The 16,907-nt window shown below is 44.1% G+C and overlaps 1 protein-coding gene across 4 annotated transcripts in view; it reads right to left on the bottom strand.

Moving 5' to 3' along the window:
* Positions 1-16,907, bottom strand: part of SETBP1 (SET binding protein 1) — a 325,800-nt gene that overhangs the window by 94,862 nt on the left and 214,031 nt on the right. For all 4 annotated transcript variants that reach the window (XM_042850713.2, XM_024103393.3, XM_042850714.2 and 1 more), the window contains one exon: positions 209-3,671. In XM_042850713.2, coding sequence (XP_042706647.2) covers positions 209-3,671 — 3,463 coding nt within the window. The remainder of the gene's footprint in view (positions 1-208; positions 3,672-16,907) is intronic.

Raw genomic sequence — 16,907 nt, 5'->3', positions numbered from 1 at the left:
ATGCTATGCAATAACAAACTGTCTTTAAAAGGTTTTGGCTTTAGATCTAGCCAACATTCTTGCCAACTCCCCAACAATCCAAAGTTTGGATAATCATGGGGGTTTAATTATATAATGACAGAGAAATAAGTGACTAGCTTTTAAAAAGGAACATAACAGTTGAGAATGCCAAGCTCCTTTTTGTTCAGGTTAGAAATTCAGGGCTTACCTGAAGAGGCTGAAGAATCATAGGTACTTCTGTCCTTCCTATTCATCCTGAAAGATTGAATGTCCTTTTCCCTGTAAGTTCCAAACCCTTCAAAGCTTCTTCTTTTATTCCCACTTGCATCATTGTCCCGCTTTTCGATGGAGGAACTGATTTCACCAAACATGTCCAGGGACTCTGACCTTGCACTACTCTCAGTGTTACCCGAGTATCTCTTTGTGCAAGAGTCAATGGGATCATTGCTCGAGTCACTTTTATCTTTGCTCTGCGTCCACTGCTGGGCATCAGAAAGCGATAATGTAGACAGTGTATCCACTTCAAAGTTACTTTTTGAGCCTTTGTGTCCCGTTTCACAATGCTGGTGCTTCTGTTTCTCCTTATGCTTGCTTTTCTCATTGAGCAAGGAAAGGTCTTTGTCTGAGCCACTTAGCCTTTCGCTGATCGCATGGCTGGAGAAGCCGGTGGACTTGCTAGCAAAAAGACCACTCAGATCTTCATGTGCCCCCAATATCCGCTCATCCTTATGCTTGTGCTTATGTTTGTGTTTTCTTTTGTGAAGTCGGCCACTAGAAACGCTTGTTCCTCCAACCTTTGGAGGCGCCAAGGAGGACTGCATGTCTCCAAGGCTCATTCCCACAGGCGTCTGCAGGTGCACTCCATGTTTGGCTTTATGCTTGGCAGTGGTGGACATCTTCATATGAGAGCTTGAATGGAACTGGGGTGGGGGCACTGCGGGCCTCATAAATGGGGAAGCTGCTCCAAGTGTGTGGGACAGGTACAAAGGAGCTGGATACTGACCGTAGTAACCAAGATTCATCATAGGCATTGATGTGTAAGGCATTCCATAGGGTGCATAGTAACTCCCACTGGGAATAGGGTAACCGAACCCTTGTAAAAAAGGCACCTTTGTCATGGTGTCATTGGTTTTGGCAGGTCTACCACGCTTCTTCTTAGACTTCATGTCAGAGGTCCTGCGAAGATAGAGCAATGGGTCATACTGGATATATGGCACAGGGTAATAGTGATCAAAATTAATCCTGAAAATGCTAGGATATGGATTTTCGTGGTAAAATGTGTAGCTTCGATGGGAAATCCTGAACACTTGAAACTTGTTGATGAGCTCCTCGAGGTCTGCAAGAAACTGGAGGTCATCTCTGTTCTGCAGGCTTTTCCTTTTCCTCTTGTGCTTTGGCTTTTTAATGCTCTCGTGAGCGAGAAAGTTATCAACAATGAGATGCTTCTGCCGGTGACCATGCCTGTTCTTTGTGCTGGTGTCAGATGGTATGGCCTCTGGATTGTCCAGGGTACAGAAATCAAAAGAGTACCTCCTGCGGGATTCTGAGCTTTTTTCTGCTTGGTCAGAAGTGCTGTTATTGTCTGTACCTATTCCACTGTCGCTTGGTATGGTTTCCTCGCTGTGAGACTCACTCACTGGTGACAGCGTGACTTCTTTCAGAGAACCTATTTCACAGAGATGGGAAGGTGAGTTAGCCATTAACCTGGGTGGAGACAGCTTCCAAGTTCCACTGTGCATTCCTTTCTGGGTTTTTGTAGGAAGAGCACTGATGGGTTGAAGATTTGGCATAGTTTTTAACTCTGAAAAATTTGTTTCAGTGCTTGCAGGGCTAAGGTTGCCATTAGACCCCACTAACTGTGTTGAAAGCGGATGAATAGCTGCTGGTGACAATGCCACAAGTGACTGCAAGTTGGAAGGCACTGCTGGGTTTTCTGGCTGGCTCGAAACAGGCCTTGAGTGCTTGATGGCTGTCTTAGGTTCTTCTGGAGAGGGCTGCAACTCTGCTCTTGGCTTCCTGCCCCGTTTTTTGCCAATGTAGATAGTCCCCCTCTTGCTGACATTTATTTGCTTCCCTAGTCTGGCATCGATGGTCGAAGCCCCTGCGCTGGACGGTGGCTGGGCTTTTGTTTTCAAAGCTATGTTGCTGGAGCAGGACAAGATCTGATTCAGAATATTCTTCCTCTTGAGGGTCTTCATCTTGTTGATGGTCTTGATGGTCTTCTTATCCAATACGCCCAGCTTGCCGACCTTTTTGTGAAACTTCAGTTCACTGATGGATTTGTCCTCCCCTGGGACCATCTGGGCCAGCTTAGCCAGGTTCCGTCTCCTCTTCCTTTTCTTTGTGCCTGGAAATTCTCGATTGATTGGACTGACCGGGCTGGTGGAGGTTCCCTCGTGGATGGTTTCGACAGTGAGCAAAGGCTGTTTCTTTGGTCGTCCTCTTTTTTTCTTGATGGGCGTAATCACCGTAAGACTGTCTGTATTGGTATACAGAGGGCTAGATGGAGTGATGGGATAGGCTGACGGAGGCTCTATCATCAGCTTCTCGGATGTAGCCACGGAGGTTTCTTGAAGCATGTTTTTAGGTTTGCTGCAGGTCCATCTCCGTTTTGCTGCAAGTTTTGGGTGCTGGACATGTGGCAATTTACTAGATGCAGAAAGATTGTTAGGAGCGGACATGGAAGTTGCAGGTGCAGATTTTCTGAGCCTACTTGCACTGTTTGGGGGAGCTTTGTCAGTGACCCCACTGCTCTCAATAGCTGTCAATGGGGACTCATTCTCAGGAGCTTTCCCTTGCTTTATGGCTCGAAGATCTTTTTTGCTTGCCTCCAGTTGTGAACTAGTCCTGTTTGCTACTTCACTGCTCATGGGAAGTCCAGAAGGTAGGCTTTTTTCCTGGAGAGTTTTATCTGCTGAAGATTTTGCAGATTGCCTTTTTTTCCTTTTGTGGCCAGACATATCTGCTGTCGGAGTCTTTATTGGGATAGTAATTCGTACGTGACTGGTGTCACTCTCAGAACCATTGGCAGAACTTGGGTTCTGCCTCGAGGGCGATGCGTCTACCATTTTGTCCGTTGAATAAGATTCCTTTTTCCTTTCCATGCTGTCATGGGTTTTGCTCTCAAATGCTTTTTGAGCATTTTTCACCCATTCTACATCTGTGTTTTGGATGGTGTGATTTATTAAGTCTTTTTTGCTGGATTTCTTCTTGGTGTTCCCAGTGGGTTGGTCAGGGATCTCCATTTGGCCTCCTCCCTCTTTATCCACTAGAGGCGAAAGCCCATTGCACTCGGAAGGATTGCTAGGCTGGGATGCTGCAGTGAGGTTATTTGGCGCTGGAACTGCACTGCATACAGCCAGCTCTTTATTATTGGTTGACAACTGACTCCATGTGTTTCCTGCACCAGATTTCTTTGTTTGAGGCTTGCTGAAAGAAACAACTGGCTCTTGAGCAGAAACCTTGGTGGCACTAGCTGCTTCTCGGCTGGATTCTGTATTGAGGAAGCAACTTTGAGAAGCAGATCCTGTGTCAGAGCTTGCGGACCAGTCAAGATGGTGCTGGTTGCTGCTTTTTTGCTGGTGCTTTGATTTTAAGGTGTCACTGGTGAAGTCCTGTTGGAGGCCTGGGTCATAGTGCAGAGCAGAATGCTTTGGGGGCCGGTCATAAACCTGCAAAGCAGAAGAAAATGAAAAAAAAAAGTGTGTTTATTGGGCCCATCATAAATCTTAATGTAAAGATCTTATACACTTGCACGTTGAAGGACAACTTCTCTTAAATGATCTTCTCTTAAGTTCTCAGATACTTTGTAAAGTCTCCTTCAAAAGGACATAGGTGAAACTTGACCACATATTTATGAGTTGTAAATGCAGCTTTTTGCAACCTTAAGACCAAGAGAAATATTTCCATACACTTTTAAATGACTAAGGATATACATAGGGAGTTTGTGTGTGTGTGTGTTTGCACACTTTTAACACAAGCAAAACCTTCCCTTGTAAATGGTCTGATTTTGCAACCTGGTCTCATGTTGAGTAACCATTGCCTTTGTGGGCAGTCCATCAGTGTAAGAGAAGGTTACAGAATCAGATCCGGTGTTCGCAGCTCAAAAATTGCAGCATGGTGCTAATGCTTAGCTTTATATATGTGAGTAGGCCCAACTGGACTACTCATGTGACTACAGGAAGGTAGGATCAGGACCCAAATTAGTTTTTAACATCTCTTTCCAATTTAATGAACTGTAATTTGCAATGTAGGTAAGCAATATTTTCAATATGATTTTTAATCTGACAATATCCCTTCAAACTTCAGGGATAACATTAAGGGCACAGTTATGTTGAAGACTAGCGCAGAGCAAATGAAAGTCCACATTGATTCTCAGTGGAATTTCTTCAGATGAAGAAATTACGTATGTTTCAGACATAACATTTTCAAAAGCCCCTTCAAACAAAACAAACCCACTTCACTTTCATGTATTGACCACTTCTAGCCTCTTGCTCCCCTGTAATCATTTGTTGGTTTTATGATGATTTCCTATCCATTTTTGTGACGCTCTATGTCAAGCTGTGAAACGTGTTTCATACATATAGTATCGCAAGCTACTCTTCAGTAGTAAGCTGTGATTGTAATTAGACTGTGAATACCAAATAAATGATAAGTTTCCATATGAGGAGAGATTCAAAAGATTGGGACTGTTCAGCTTAGAAAAAAAACAACTAAGGGGGTGGGGGATATGATCGAGGTCTATAAAAACATGAAAGGTGTGGCAAAAGTGAGTAAGGAAAAGTTATGTACCCCTTTACACAACACCATAACGTGGGGTCATCCAATGAAATTAATAGGCAGCAGGTTTAAAACAAACACAAGGAAGTGCTTCTTCACACAACACACAGTCAAGTTGTGGAACTCATCACCAGGAGATGTTGTGAAGGCCAAAGTATAACAGGGTTCAAAAAAGAATTAGATGAATTCATGGCGAATAGGACCATCAATGCTTATTCGGCAAGGTCAGGGACACAACACAATGCTCTGGATGCCTCTAAGCCTCTGACTGCCAGAAGCTGAGAGTGGACAACGGGGGATGGATCACTCGATAATTGCCCTCCTCTGTTCCTTTCCTCTGAAGCATCTGTCCCAAGCCACTGTTGGAAGAGAGAATACTGGTCTAGATGGACCACTGGTCTAACCCAGTATGGCCATTTGTATGTTCTTATGTTTAAAGGTGCTGAACCACCAGGTTCAGGGTTTATGTTTAGAGACCTGTAAACATGCATATTATTGGCAAGTGGGTGGTGATAGATCCTTAGTGTGTGTATGTAAAAGTCAGGCATGTGGCCTTGTTGGAATATACCATAATAATTAAGCTATTCTGGTGCACTGTCTCAAGGAGTAACTGGAGATTCTTCAATTCTGTGGCTTGTTCAGCACTTGTGCACGTGGGCTGAGCATGCTTAGGAAAGGAAAGGGTTCCCAGGAAAAGTAAAGTGAGAAAACAAAATGTGCAGCTGTTGTAAATTGCAGGTGTTTGGGTTTGTGCACCCTTCTTCTTAGCCTATTCCCAGAGCCCAAGAAGCAGTAAACAGATCCTGAGGAATGAACTAGCCCCTCGTTCTACAAGCAGCCCCCTCTAGTTCAGTGCTGAATCACATGGAGCAGGAAGTAAAGGGGGGGTTCTAGGATGACACAATCTGCTTGTTTACATGGAGGAGTTCAGTTTCCAGGGTTGTGAATTTGATATCCTTCTTCAGCCAGACCTATCAAAATGTAGCCACCCGCCTCCATCCCCTTTGGCCACTGAAAAAGGAGGGCATTGAAATACTGTATTTAGTGTACAATTATTATTTTTTAAAATAATGATCAAGCTCACGAGATGCATATTCAACTTCATTGACCCCCTGATGCTTCAGCCGGCTCAGCTTCCAGACCAGATTGTGCCTGGTTCTTATGGTGTGCAGTGTGACGAGCCAGGGGGCAAGATTGGCTCCAGTGAAGGTCCAGGCACAACTGCAGACCATCAATCCCTCCCTACTCTCCTTGGAGCAGACATGGGGGTGCAATCTTTCCTTATCCTGGCTTTCACAGTGAGACTGTGGGACATGGAAGGGGAAATACATCGCACTTTATCAAGCAGTCTAGCAGCAGGCTTTCTTAGCAGAAGGTTTGCTATCGACTTCAGTCAGACCAGGATTATACCTCTTGCTTTCACCTCAGTCTATAAAGCAGCTACCACACTGAGAGGGCTACCCGGTGTGATTCTTGTTTTTCATTAATATTTACATTATTCGCACATATACATTGCCGTGGCAACCAGAAAGCTCCATATCGGGGTCATGCTGGGTGCTGTACAAACACAGGAGTACACAATCGATGCCCCAAAGATCCCAAAATAATAATGATCTCTCACTTAACCCCTCTCCCCCAAAACTAGAAATTACAGGGCTCTGATGGCATTGTTCCACTCTCACTCCACTGTTCAAGGGAGGTCTAGGTTGGACATTAGGAAAAAGTTCCTAACTGTCAGGGTGGTTAAACACTGGAATAAATTGCCTAGGGAGGTTGTGGAATCTCCATCTCTGGAGATATTTAAGAGTAGGTTAGATAAATGTCTATCAGGGATGGTCTAGACAGTATTTGGTCCTGCCATGCGGGCAGGGGACTGGACTCAATGACCTCTCGAGGTCCCTTCCAGTCCTAGAATCTATGAATCTATGAATCATCCATGAAGATGTAGCACTTTACTTCAGTGGAGCACCTAGCCCTATGGCTGTCATCAAAGTAACCCTAAAGTTCCTCCCAAAAGGCTGAGTTGTGAAACTCAATGCCATGAGAAATTTCATTTGAAAAGTAAGGGTTATAGCAGTCAGAAAAAAAAAAAAAATCACATGCTGCTAATGCCCCCCACCTTTAGCTTAAAAGAGGCAAAAATATTTAGTTCAGGGCTAAAAATAGTAATAATAATTTGAGGACGGACAACTTGGATGCCAAATGCAAATCAGCTGAATTGTTGTGACTCAGGGCTTGTCCACACCAGTGGTTCTCAAACTTTTGCACTGGTGACCCCTTTCACACAGCAAGCCTCTGAGTGTGACCCCCCCTTACAAATTAAAAACACTTTTTTGTATATTTAACACAATTACAAATGCTGGAGGTGAAGCAGGGTTTGGGGAGGAGGCTGACAGCTCGCGACCCGCCATGTAATAACCTCATGACCCTCTGAAGGGTCCCGACCCCCAGTTTGAGAACCCCGGTCTACACTGAGCTGCAATATGGTCTACACAGGGGTGTGAATTGCGGAGCACCCCAAAGTGTTGCACTCTAACTGCCCTGTGTGGACACTGCTGATGCAAACTAAAAGGTCTATATTAAAGCAAACGAGGTACCTTTCTGCTCCCGCCAGCAGCGTCCACATGGGGCAGTTAGATAGCAACACTCTGGTGCACTCTGCAATTCACACATTGGTGTAGTTTAGACATAGCCAGTTACCCCTCCGCTCCGATCACCTTGTCTCCCAGAGCGGAGGCTGACCTGGAAACGACCAACAGATCTCTAACGATAGCCCTGCTGTTGCTACAATACCACAGAGAAGTACAAGATTTATATTGAAATGCATGAAAAGAGATACATGTGACATCTAAGGTACCAGTCCCGCAACTGTTTAATCACGTGCTCTACTTTAAGCACAAAATAGCCACCATGATTTCAACAGGACTTCAAAAGTTAAGCCCTTGTGGAAGGGTTTGCAGGCCTGTGCCATCCATGCATTCTATCAAAACTATGTATTCGCCCAAACATGCAACAGCCCACTGGGTCTCTTAATGTAGCTTCTTCCAGTATCATTTACTATGAACTTTCCCCCGACACACGCATGTCACCCGAAAAGAATTCTTCAGCATACGCTACTCCAGCATGGCAACCAGAGATCAGGTGGCCTGCAGCAGGTCGAATTTGACTTGCTGCAATTGATACGTGGGCACTGTTTACTTAAAAGAACTGGCAAATCAGCTAGCTGAAAGTAATGCAGTTAAGTGTATTTTGTTCCCAGTGTATCCATCTGGATCACCCCCTGATCCCATTGTCCCTAATGTTTCAGCTTCAGTTTCCCCTGCTGGGTGAGCACCACAATCAAAGGGCATTGTGAACAAAGACAGAGCAACAACAAAAAACAAACAAAAAACCCCACAACAATCCCCCTCCCTCTCCCCACAGTCAAGATAGCCCTGGGGACTGGAGCTTTCAGTGGGGGTGACTGTGAACAGGGCTCTCCAGACAACAGCTGATGACCATTTCTCATTGCATTTTATGGAATCCATTTCTTTGTACAACTGCCAGTACATAATATACCGCAGCTTGGCTGTTGGCTTCAGCAGAGTTAATTGTAGCTATGTCAGTAGCACTGAGAGCAGAATCTGGCCCATTCATGGGAATGGAAGATTTATTCGTATTTAGCTTTTGGTCTATCTGTATAATTTCATCAGCCGGGCCTGCCCGTGTTTGCATTTTGCTCTTCATGAGGCCCCAAATCACAGCAATGTGAGAACTCCTTCCCTATCCAGCAATTCTGAAACACGTTGCCTGCCATCCTTTCTTGAGGGAGGAGGGGGTAGGAATTTACTCTCGCAGTGTTGTCAACTCCCACGATTTTAGCACACGTGTCGTGATATTTGGAGACACTCTAAAAGCCCTAGCTCCTGGATGGGTGTGACTATATGAAAATCTCAGTTTTAATTTTTAAAACAGTAAGTTCCTAGTCCTCATGGCTACATAGACAAGATGGGAAAATGTAGCATAAGTGCCCCCCAAAAGCTTAGAATGCAGAGGACAAAACTGAAATGAACCCCAAAGTAGTCTATTTTTTAAAAAGTCTCCTGATTTGTAATCTAATCTCATGATTTTTGAAGCCTGACTCACGATTTTTTAACACAGGGTTGGCAATCCTGCATAGACCTGTGTCAGCTGCAAGTGACAACACACCCAGCGCCAGCTCAGCTGACCTGCCCAGAGAATAAGGGAGGTGGAGCACCCACTTCCAACTTGCTCCATGCATGATCTGGAGGATGCACCTTCAGCAAGTTTGCAGATGATACTAAACTGGGAGGAGTGGTAGATACACTGGAGGGTAGGGATAGGCTACAGAGGGACCTAGACAAATTAGAGGATTGGGCCAAAAGAAATCTGATGAGGACAAGTGCAGAGACCTGCACTTAGAATGGAAGAATCCCATGCACTGCTACAGAATAGGGACTGAATGGCTAGGCAGCAGTTCTGCAGAAAATGACTTAGGGGTTACAGTGGACGAGAAACTGGATATGAACAGTGTGCCCTTGTTGCCAAGAAGGCTAACGGCATTTTGGGCTATATAAGTAGGGGCATTGCCAGCAAATCGAGGGACGTGATCATTCCCCTCTATTCGGCGTTGGTGAGGCCTCATCTGGAGTACTCTGTCCAGTTCTGTCCACACTACAAGAAGGATGTGGAAAAATTGGAAAGAGTCCAGCGGAGGGCAACAAAAATGATTAGGGGGCTGAAGCACATGACTTATGAGGAGAGGCTGAGGGAAGTGGGCTTGTTTAGTCTGCAGAAGAGAAGAATGAGGGGGGATTTGATAGCTGCTTTCAACTACCTAAAAGGGGGTTCCAAAGAAGATGGATCCTAGACTGTTCTCAATGGTAGCAGATGACAGAACAAGGAGTAATGGTCTCAAGTTGCAATGGGGGAGGTTTAGGTTGGATATTAGGAAAAACTTTTTCGCTAAGAGGGTAGTGAAGCACTGGAATGGGTTACCTAGGGAGGTGGTGGAATCTCCTTCCTTAGAGATTTTTAAGGTCAGACTTGAAAAAGCCCTGGCTGGATGATTTGTTGGGGATTGGTCCTGCTTTGAGCAGAGGGTTGGACTAGATGACTCCTGAGGTCCCTTCCAACCTTGATATTCTATGATTCTATGCTGCCCATTTACCGCTGCACACTCCGATCTGGGTAGCTTACACAGGTGCATATGGAATTTATCACCCCCTTTTACGCCTTTATGGTGGCATGCAGTCCCAAGCCACAAGCTAACTGCTTAAAAGAAAGGGCCGGATTCTGCCAACCCACGAGGGTGATGTACTCTGTCAGCATTAAGGGTGACAGAATCTGGTCCATAGGAAACATTGACATTTAATTACTGAATACCTCACACTTTTTAAAAATCATTCCCCTTTCAAAACCTCCCCCTTCAATCCATGCACCACTTACTGTCCCAGAGCAGGAACAATAAGAGCAAGAAGAGATCCCAGTAACCAACTGGTCAAAAGCGAGCCCTTAGTAAAGATAATATAGGTTAAAAAATTGATATAAGTTAAAAAAAAACACTCAAAGAAAACTTGACTGCTAATATGTAAGGAGCCCCCTTTTCCAAATGCACCTTCTTCCAGAGGTAGCAAGCATAAAGCTTGTCAAGACCCTGGCTACAAATCAAAGTTAATACTATAACGCCCCCTCTTTAAATCATTCGCAGATCCATCTGTGTAATGGCTCCTCAAGTGTAATTCCCTATTAAGAGGCTTTATCTGGAGAGATAAGCAGCTGGTTCCCATGTCACTAATTGCTGTCTGCTGTGATTTTAAAACATCTGCACCATTGTGCTCTTCATTTTCATATTCTAATCACCCTGAAACTTGAAAAAGGTACATCATTGATTGTTTCGTGGGTTAATTAGTACACAGTCTCCTTGTAGAGACAATTTAAAGGCAGTCAGAACCTCAATCAGCAAGTTTGTTTTAAAAATTAATAACATCGGGAGCGTCTGTGGGGACTGGCATCCACCGTGACATATCAGAGTTAGCGCTGGGGATATTCTGTCCTTTGTTACACTGTTTTTAGGACAGGGAGTGTGGAAGCTTTTCATAAATGGATGATGTAATTTAGAATCAGGGTCTTGGAAAGTGCTTGCTGTTATCTCACAGCCATCCCTGACTCCCCCTAGAAAATTAGTCTAAAGTCTTATTTTTAAAAGTCAGTTCGGCACTCAGGAGCAAAAGCCTCCTTGAAAGTCAGTGGGATCCCACTCCTACATGCTCAAGTCACTTTTGAAAATGGGACTTAGGTTCCTGGTTAAATGTTACCTTGAGGGTTTTAGAAGGGACCAGTGACTTTGGATGCCCTCAATTTTTGGTGCCCAATGTGAGGCATGATTTTCAGAATGTGCAGAGCAGCTGCCTTCTGAAAATAAGGCCCTTTTTTGGTTTCTTAAATTGGGCATCCAAAAATGGAGCCACCCAAAATTACTATGCATATCAAGAAGTGGGCTGTAGTCCACGAAAGCTTATGCTCCAAAATTACTAGTCACTTTCAAAAATCTTGGTCTGGGTTTCTCCATCATATAAAGCTACTATGTATGACAAAATCTTATTGGATGACAGGAGTGAGGGGGGACACTTCTAAAGAAAGAGAAAACAGAGATCTCCAAGGTCAACAAAGGCATAAATAAACCTGGCTCCTACCAATTCTTAAAGTTGAGACAGAGTAGTGTTGTCCTTTCTTCTCCCAAAGGGACAGCTGAAAATTGGCCACTTGAAGCACACAATCAAAGCAAAGTAAAATTTCCATCAGCCTCCTCTGAGATTCTGGCAGGCTGGAATCACTCTCCTAAAGCCTATGTCATGATGGCTTTATGGCCTATCATATATCAATAAACAGGGGCTTGATGCACTCTGTTCAGTGGGAGGACTTCTCGGTGCACTGAACCTTAATAAAACATAGAGTGAGGCTGTAAACAAAAGGATTCAGGCTTCTGAAACGTACCATCAACTAACAACAACAACTACAAGGCCCCAAGCTCAGCAGAGCTCAGTTCGGGCAAACGTAGTCACAACTCAAAGGGTTCTATCAAGGCAGAAGGGAATATAGACCTGGTATGCTATATATGCTGGAATACAAAACAACAAAAGGATCTCAAAAGTACAAATGAGACCCTGACATGCCTGTGGGGAGCCTCACAGAAGCCAGCATAGATCTGATTGCAGGAGTCTTGTGTTAATTTTTTTTAAGTTAGTTACGCCATATTAATAGACAAGTAGCTCATGCATTATTTCAAAGCAGAGGGATTTTCCGGAGCGACTGGAAAATGTGCTGCCTCTCCAGTCCCTTTCCTCCAAAAATCCTTATACTTTCAGTTACCTAAAACCAAATGAAAATGGCATTGGCAGGAGACAGGAACTCTGATCTGTCAAACTTTTTTTTTTTTTTTTTTTTTTTTAAAGAGAAATTAACATGAAACTGCCAGGTGACCACTTGAGAGCCTGACACAGCATGGGATTGGAGTGGGCTAATTAAGAGTAAAACATTACCTGCATCCATTCACAGAACATGAGCTGGTATAAATTGGGAAGATCTCCACTGAAGTCAATGCGGTCCTTCTGGATTTACACTTAATGTAACTAAAAAAGACAATAAGAACAGGAGTACTTGTGGCACCTTAGAGACTAACAAATTTACTGGAGCATCAGCTTTCGTGGGCTACAGCATAGTCTATGCATCCGAAGAAGTGGGCTGTAGCCCACGAAAGCTTATGCTCTAATAAATTCGTTAGTCTCTAAGGTGCCACAAGTACTCCTGTTCTTTTTGCGGATACAGACTAACACGGCTGCTACTCTAAAAAAGACAATGTAGCCCCTAAGTCTTTTTCTGCAACTACTCAGTTATAATAATTTTGATACATAGAAAGGAGGGCCCTATCAAATTCACGGCCATGAAAAACACATCATGGGCGTGAAATCTGGTCTTTTTTGTGCTTTTGCCCTGTACTACACAGATTTCATGGGGGAGACCAGCGTTTCTCAAATAAGGGAGTTACAGGGCGATCGCAAGGTTATTTTGGGGGGGAGAGGTCACAGTACTGCCACCCTTATTTCTGTGCTGGCTTCAGAATTCGGTAGCAGGAGAGCTGCGGCTATTGGCTGGGCGCCCAGCTCTGAAGGCAGTGCCCCGCCAGCAGCAGCGCAGCAGTAAGGGTGGCAATGCCATACATGCCACCCTTACTTCTGCGCTGCTGCCTTCAGACCTGGGCAGCCGGAGAATGGCGGCTGCTGACTGAGGGCCCAGCTCTGCAGGAAGCAGCGCAGAAGTAAGGGTGGCAAGACCATACCAGGCCATCCTTACTTCTGCGCTGCTGCTGGCAGCGGCTCTGCCTTCAGAGCTGGGCTCCCGGCCAGCAGCCACCGCTCTCCAGCTGCCTCCCTACAATTACCTTGCAACCCCCCCCACACACTTCTTTTTTTGGTCAGGACCCCACAATTACAACACTGAAATTTCAGATTTAAATAATTAAAATCATGAAATTTACAATTTTTAAAATACGATGACTGTGAAATTGACCAAAATGGACTGTGAATTTGGTAGGGCCCTAATTGAATGTGAAGGATGGAGAGAAACTTGGTCCTGTTAGTTACTGTGCCATCATACTGTGGCACATATCCCTGTTTATGCCACATATGTGGTCACAGTAAACTCCTATATTTCCCACCTCATGCTAGAAATATATATGGAGGGAAAAAAAACAGAAGAATATTCTGAAAACAAAGAATAAAATAGGGAACTAAATAAAATATGTGATGTTGTAGGGGGCTATGCATTTTAGATTGCAATTGTTCTGGTAAAACCTGCACACACCATTTATTCTTAAGAAAGGAGACAATAAACACTCTGGTCACATTGTTGCAAACGGTATTCTTTGGAGCCTTGTTATTTTATTGCTCTTTTAAATAAAGGTGACTAAGCCACTATAATACAGGTATCTAGACTTCATTCACTTCGGAGATACAAATTTGGGGCTTCACAAGTTTGACTGAATCCAATGCATAGACAGGGGAGAGCTGTAAAATTAGGAATCAGGTTTAGATTTTGGGCACACCATAAATTTGGGGATGTTCGGATCCTTGCACATCACTGTGCATATTTCTTTATAACATGTGTAAACAGCCCGGCTCTTCTCAGAGCTTTATATTAAGCACCGAGTCTGGGAAAAGTTTGAACAATGGGATTCTTCTGTCATCTCCAACAAAGAACCCATCACCACTGACATAACAATGCCGTTTACGTATCGTGTTTAAGCATAACAGTTTGGCTGATCAGTTTAGGCAGCTGTGAGAGAACAATCAGGCCCCTATCTAAAGTAGAGCACAATGGTTCTAATACAGTTTTGCCATATTCATACTAGCCAGACAACTCTTGTTAGAACACTGTTTGGCCTCAAGCCAGTTTCAAGATTCTTAAGCATACGTTACCCAAGTGAAGACAGGACTATCAGAGTAGAGCCTCCATGTGTTGCTAATCTGAATGCTTTCATTTAACCTACAAATGGTGTTCTTTCCAGCTAAAATGTAACACCAGGAGAATTACTAAGGCTTCATTATTTGCATAAAACACACTACAATACATTTAGAGGCAGTATAGCCCTGTGGGTAGAGTACTGGACTGCGTCTTAGAGGACCTGCTGTCTATTCCTGGCTCTACTATTGACAAATCATGTCCTATCTCTTGGCTTCTTTCTCATAACACCCTTTGTTTGTCTTCTCCATATAGACTGAAAGGTCTTTTGGCCAGTGACTGTCTCTTACTATGTATCTGTACAGTGCCTCGCTCAAAATTAAATGTCATTGTGACTCCAATCTAAGTGGGGCCTGAAGGCACTGCAGAAATGCAAGTCATAATATGTATCTACAGGTTTTGTGCTGGTGTCCATAACTGGAATATGGGAGCCCCTCCCAGGTTAATAGATTGGTAGTGAGGTTCCTGGTGGACCTTCTGGAGTCTTCTGCTCTTCTCCCTTCCATGCTTAAAGGAAGTCTGCTTGGTGAGTTTCTACTGTATTTCTGAAGAGCCGGGAGTATCTAATTTGTGCTGAAAGAGTCTTTTATCCTTCATTTGTTATATCAGAAATGACAGTCTTGCCCTGAATACTTTTTGGGGGAGGTTATAAATGGCTTTTCTGGTGACGCCAGTGTTTCTTGCCACTGAAGTTACATAACTTGATTATAAATTGAGTCCTTAAATGTCAAGGAGATGCTGAATTCACCTGAAAACTGGCATTTAGAGGAGCTCATAAAAGATGTGAGCTACACTCACTTAGCTCATTGCTCTTTCGGCATGCACTTCATTTAGCAGTTACTGACCACCAGATTAATTCTGTCAGAGCACCTTAAATGGACCTAGGACCTAATGCACTGTACAGCTGGTATGGAGGCTTTAATAAAAAAAACATATTTATGTCAGAGGATCTATGTGGTACAATCAGGTCAAAGCTTGTCAAGACACATGGTGGAGACCCACATGTGGGAAGAAAGAGCCTCTTTCCATCTCACTGCAGGAAGGGCTTGATCCTTCATTTAAGTCAATGGGAGTTTTCCCATTGATTTTGACTTGAGCAGGATCAAGCCCTGGAAGGACAGAAGAGATGGACCCACATCTGTACAACACTAAACTTTCAACTAATCTGGATCTGAATTTTGTGGCTTAAACCCACTTTTAATAGCCTCCCAACATCCTTTCATTCCCTCTGGGAAGGATGGGTCTCAGTGCCAGTGGTACAGAAATGCCCTAGGCTCTCTCACTTCAAGAGACTTGAATTCATACTTAGTAGGGGTCACAAGGGTCATGATTCTGGCTCAATTAAGTGCCCAGTCAAAGCCACAAAGCCGGTGAATAATTCTGCAGGATTGGAAATCTATGCCCAGGAGAAGCCCCAGGCTAGAATAGCGAGTTGCATGTAATATAGATTTAAGGTACTTCAGGATTTTCAAATTGAAAGGCATTGCCTATGGGTAGGATGTGCATTTCAGGATGGAGAAGCGTTGGCAGAGCTGTGCTGGGAAAGTTTGCACAGCACCTTCCTGTGCTACGACCAGCCATCACTATCAATTCATTACCACTTTCAAGAAAAAAAATTAAAGCGGGAAATATAAGTTAACTAAACTACCAAGAATTATATTAAAACAAAGAGTAGTTTCCTGCCTCAGGGTAATTTTCTCTCAAAGCGTTCTATGCCACAGGGACTCTGCCATTGATGATGGAGGAGGATTGGACAAGGAGCCCACGTGCAGTATGCCAACCTGCGCATCGGCCAGAAGGGGGCATTAGAGAATGCTGTTGTCTTTGAAACACCTGCTGGCCCAAATCAGATGCACCAAGTTTGATTCTCTCTACTGCCACGCGCCTTGTATAGTCATTTGAACCTGCGGGAAGTGAGTAGCAAGCACTCCCATTCTCACGGCCTGATTCACTGTAACTCTGCACCTTCTGTTGTCAATTACACCAGTCCCAGGTGTGCGTAAACTGCTGCCCTTCTAATCTGGGCAGGTATAAACGTCTAAAGACTGGGCAAGAAAGTGGAGAACATTTAGGATGATCAGACAGCAAGTGTGAAAAATCGGGATGAGGGCGGGGGGTAATAGGAGCCTATACAAGAAAAAGACCCCAAAATCGGGACTGTCCCTATAAAATCGGGACATCTGGTCACCCTAAGAACATTCCATGTGTCAGTATCCCTGCACTGTGGTTTTTGCCATTGCATTAAGAAATTTGCTACAGTACATTTGTCCAGGCTATCAATAACCTTTGGGGGGGGAAATCTGACAACATAAAATTATTCTGTATAGATGCCAAGCAGGGTGATTATGGGATTACACCACTTTCTTGGAGCATTGTTGCACCATTTCTGCACAACCTGTATCTCTGGTCTGATGCTTCTTCTGCTCTCCCCACCCCATGCTCTAGCAAAAGCACCTTTAATAATAAACCTCCTGCTTGAGTAGCAAGTTTTATTTAGTGCGCTATAAAAACAGTCATTTCTCAGGTCATAAAAGAAACTCAACCAGACTGCATCATTTTGCTGCAGAGAATTTTCTGGTGAGCGATTCTCTGCTCTATATGCCAGTCCC

Source organism: Chrysemys picta, chromosome 6 (assembly GCF_011386835.1).
Source record: "Chrysemys picta bellii isolate R12L10 chromosome 6, ASM1138683v2, whole genome shotgun sequence".
NCBI lineage: Eukaryota > Metazoa > Chordata > Testudines > Emydidae > Chrysemys > Chrysemys picta.
The sequence above is the reverse complement of the archived record's forward strand: the minus strand, read 5'-3'. Positions and strand labels throughout refer to the sequence as shown.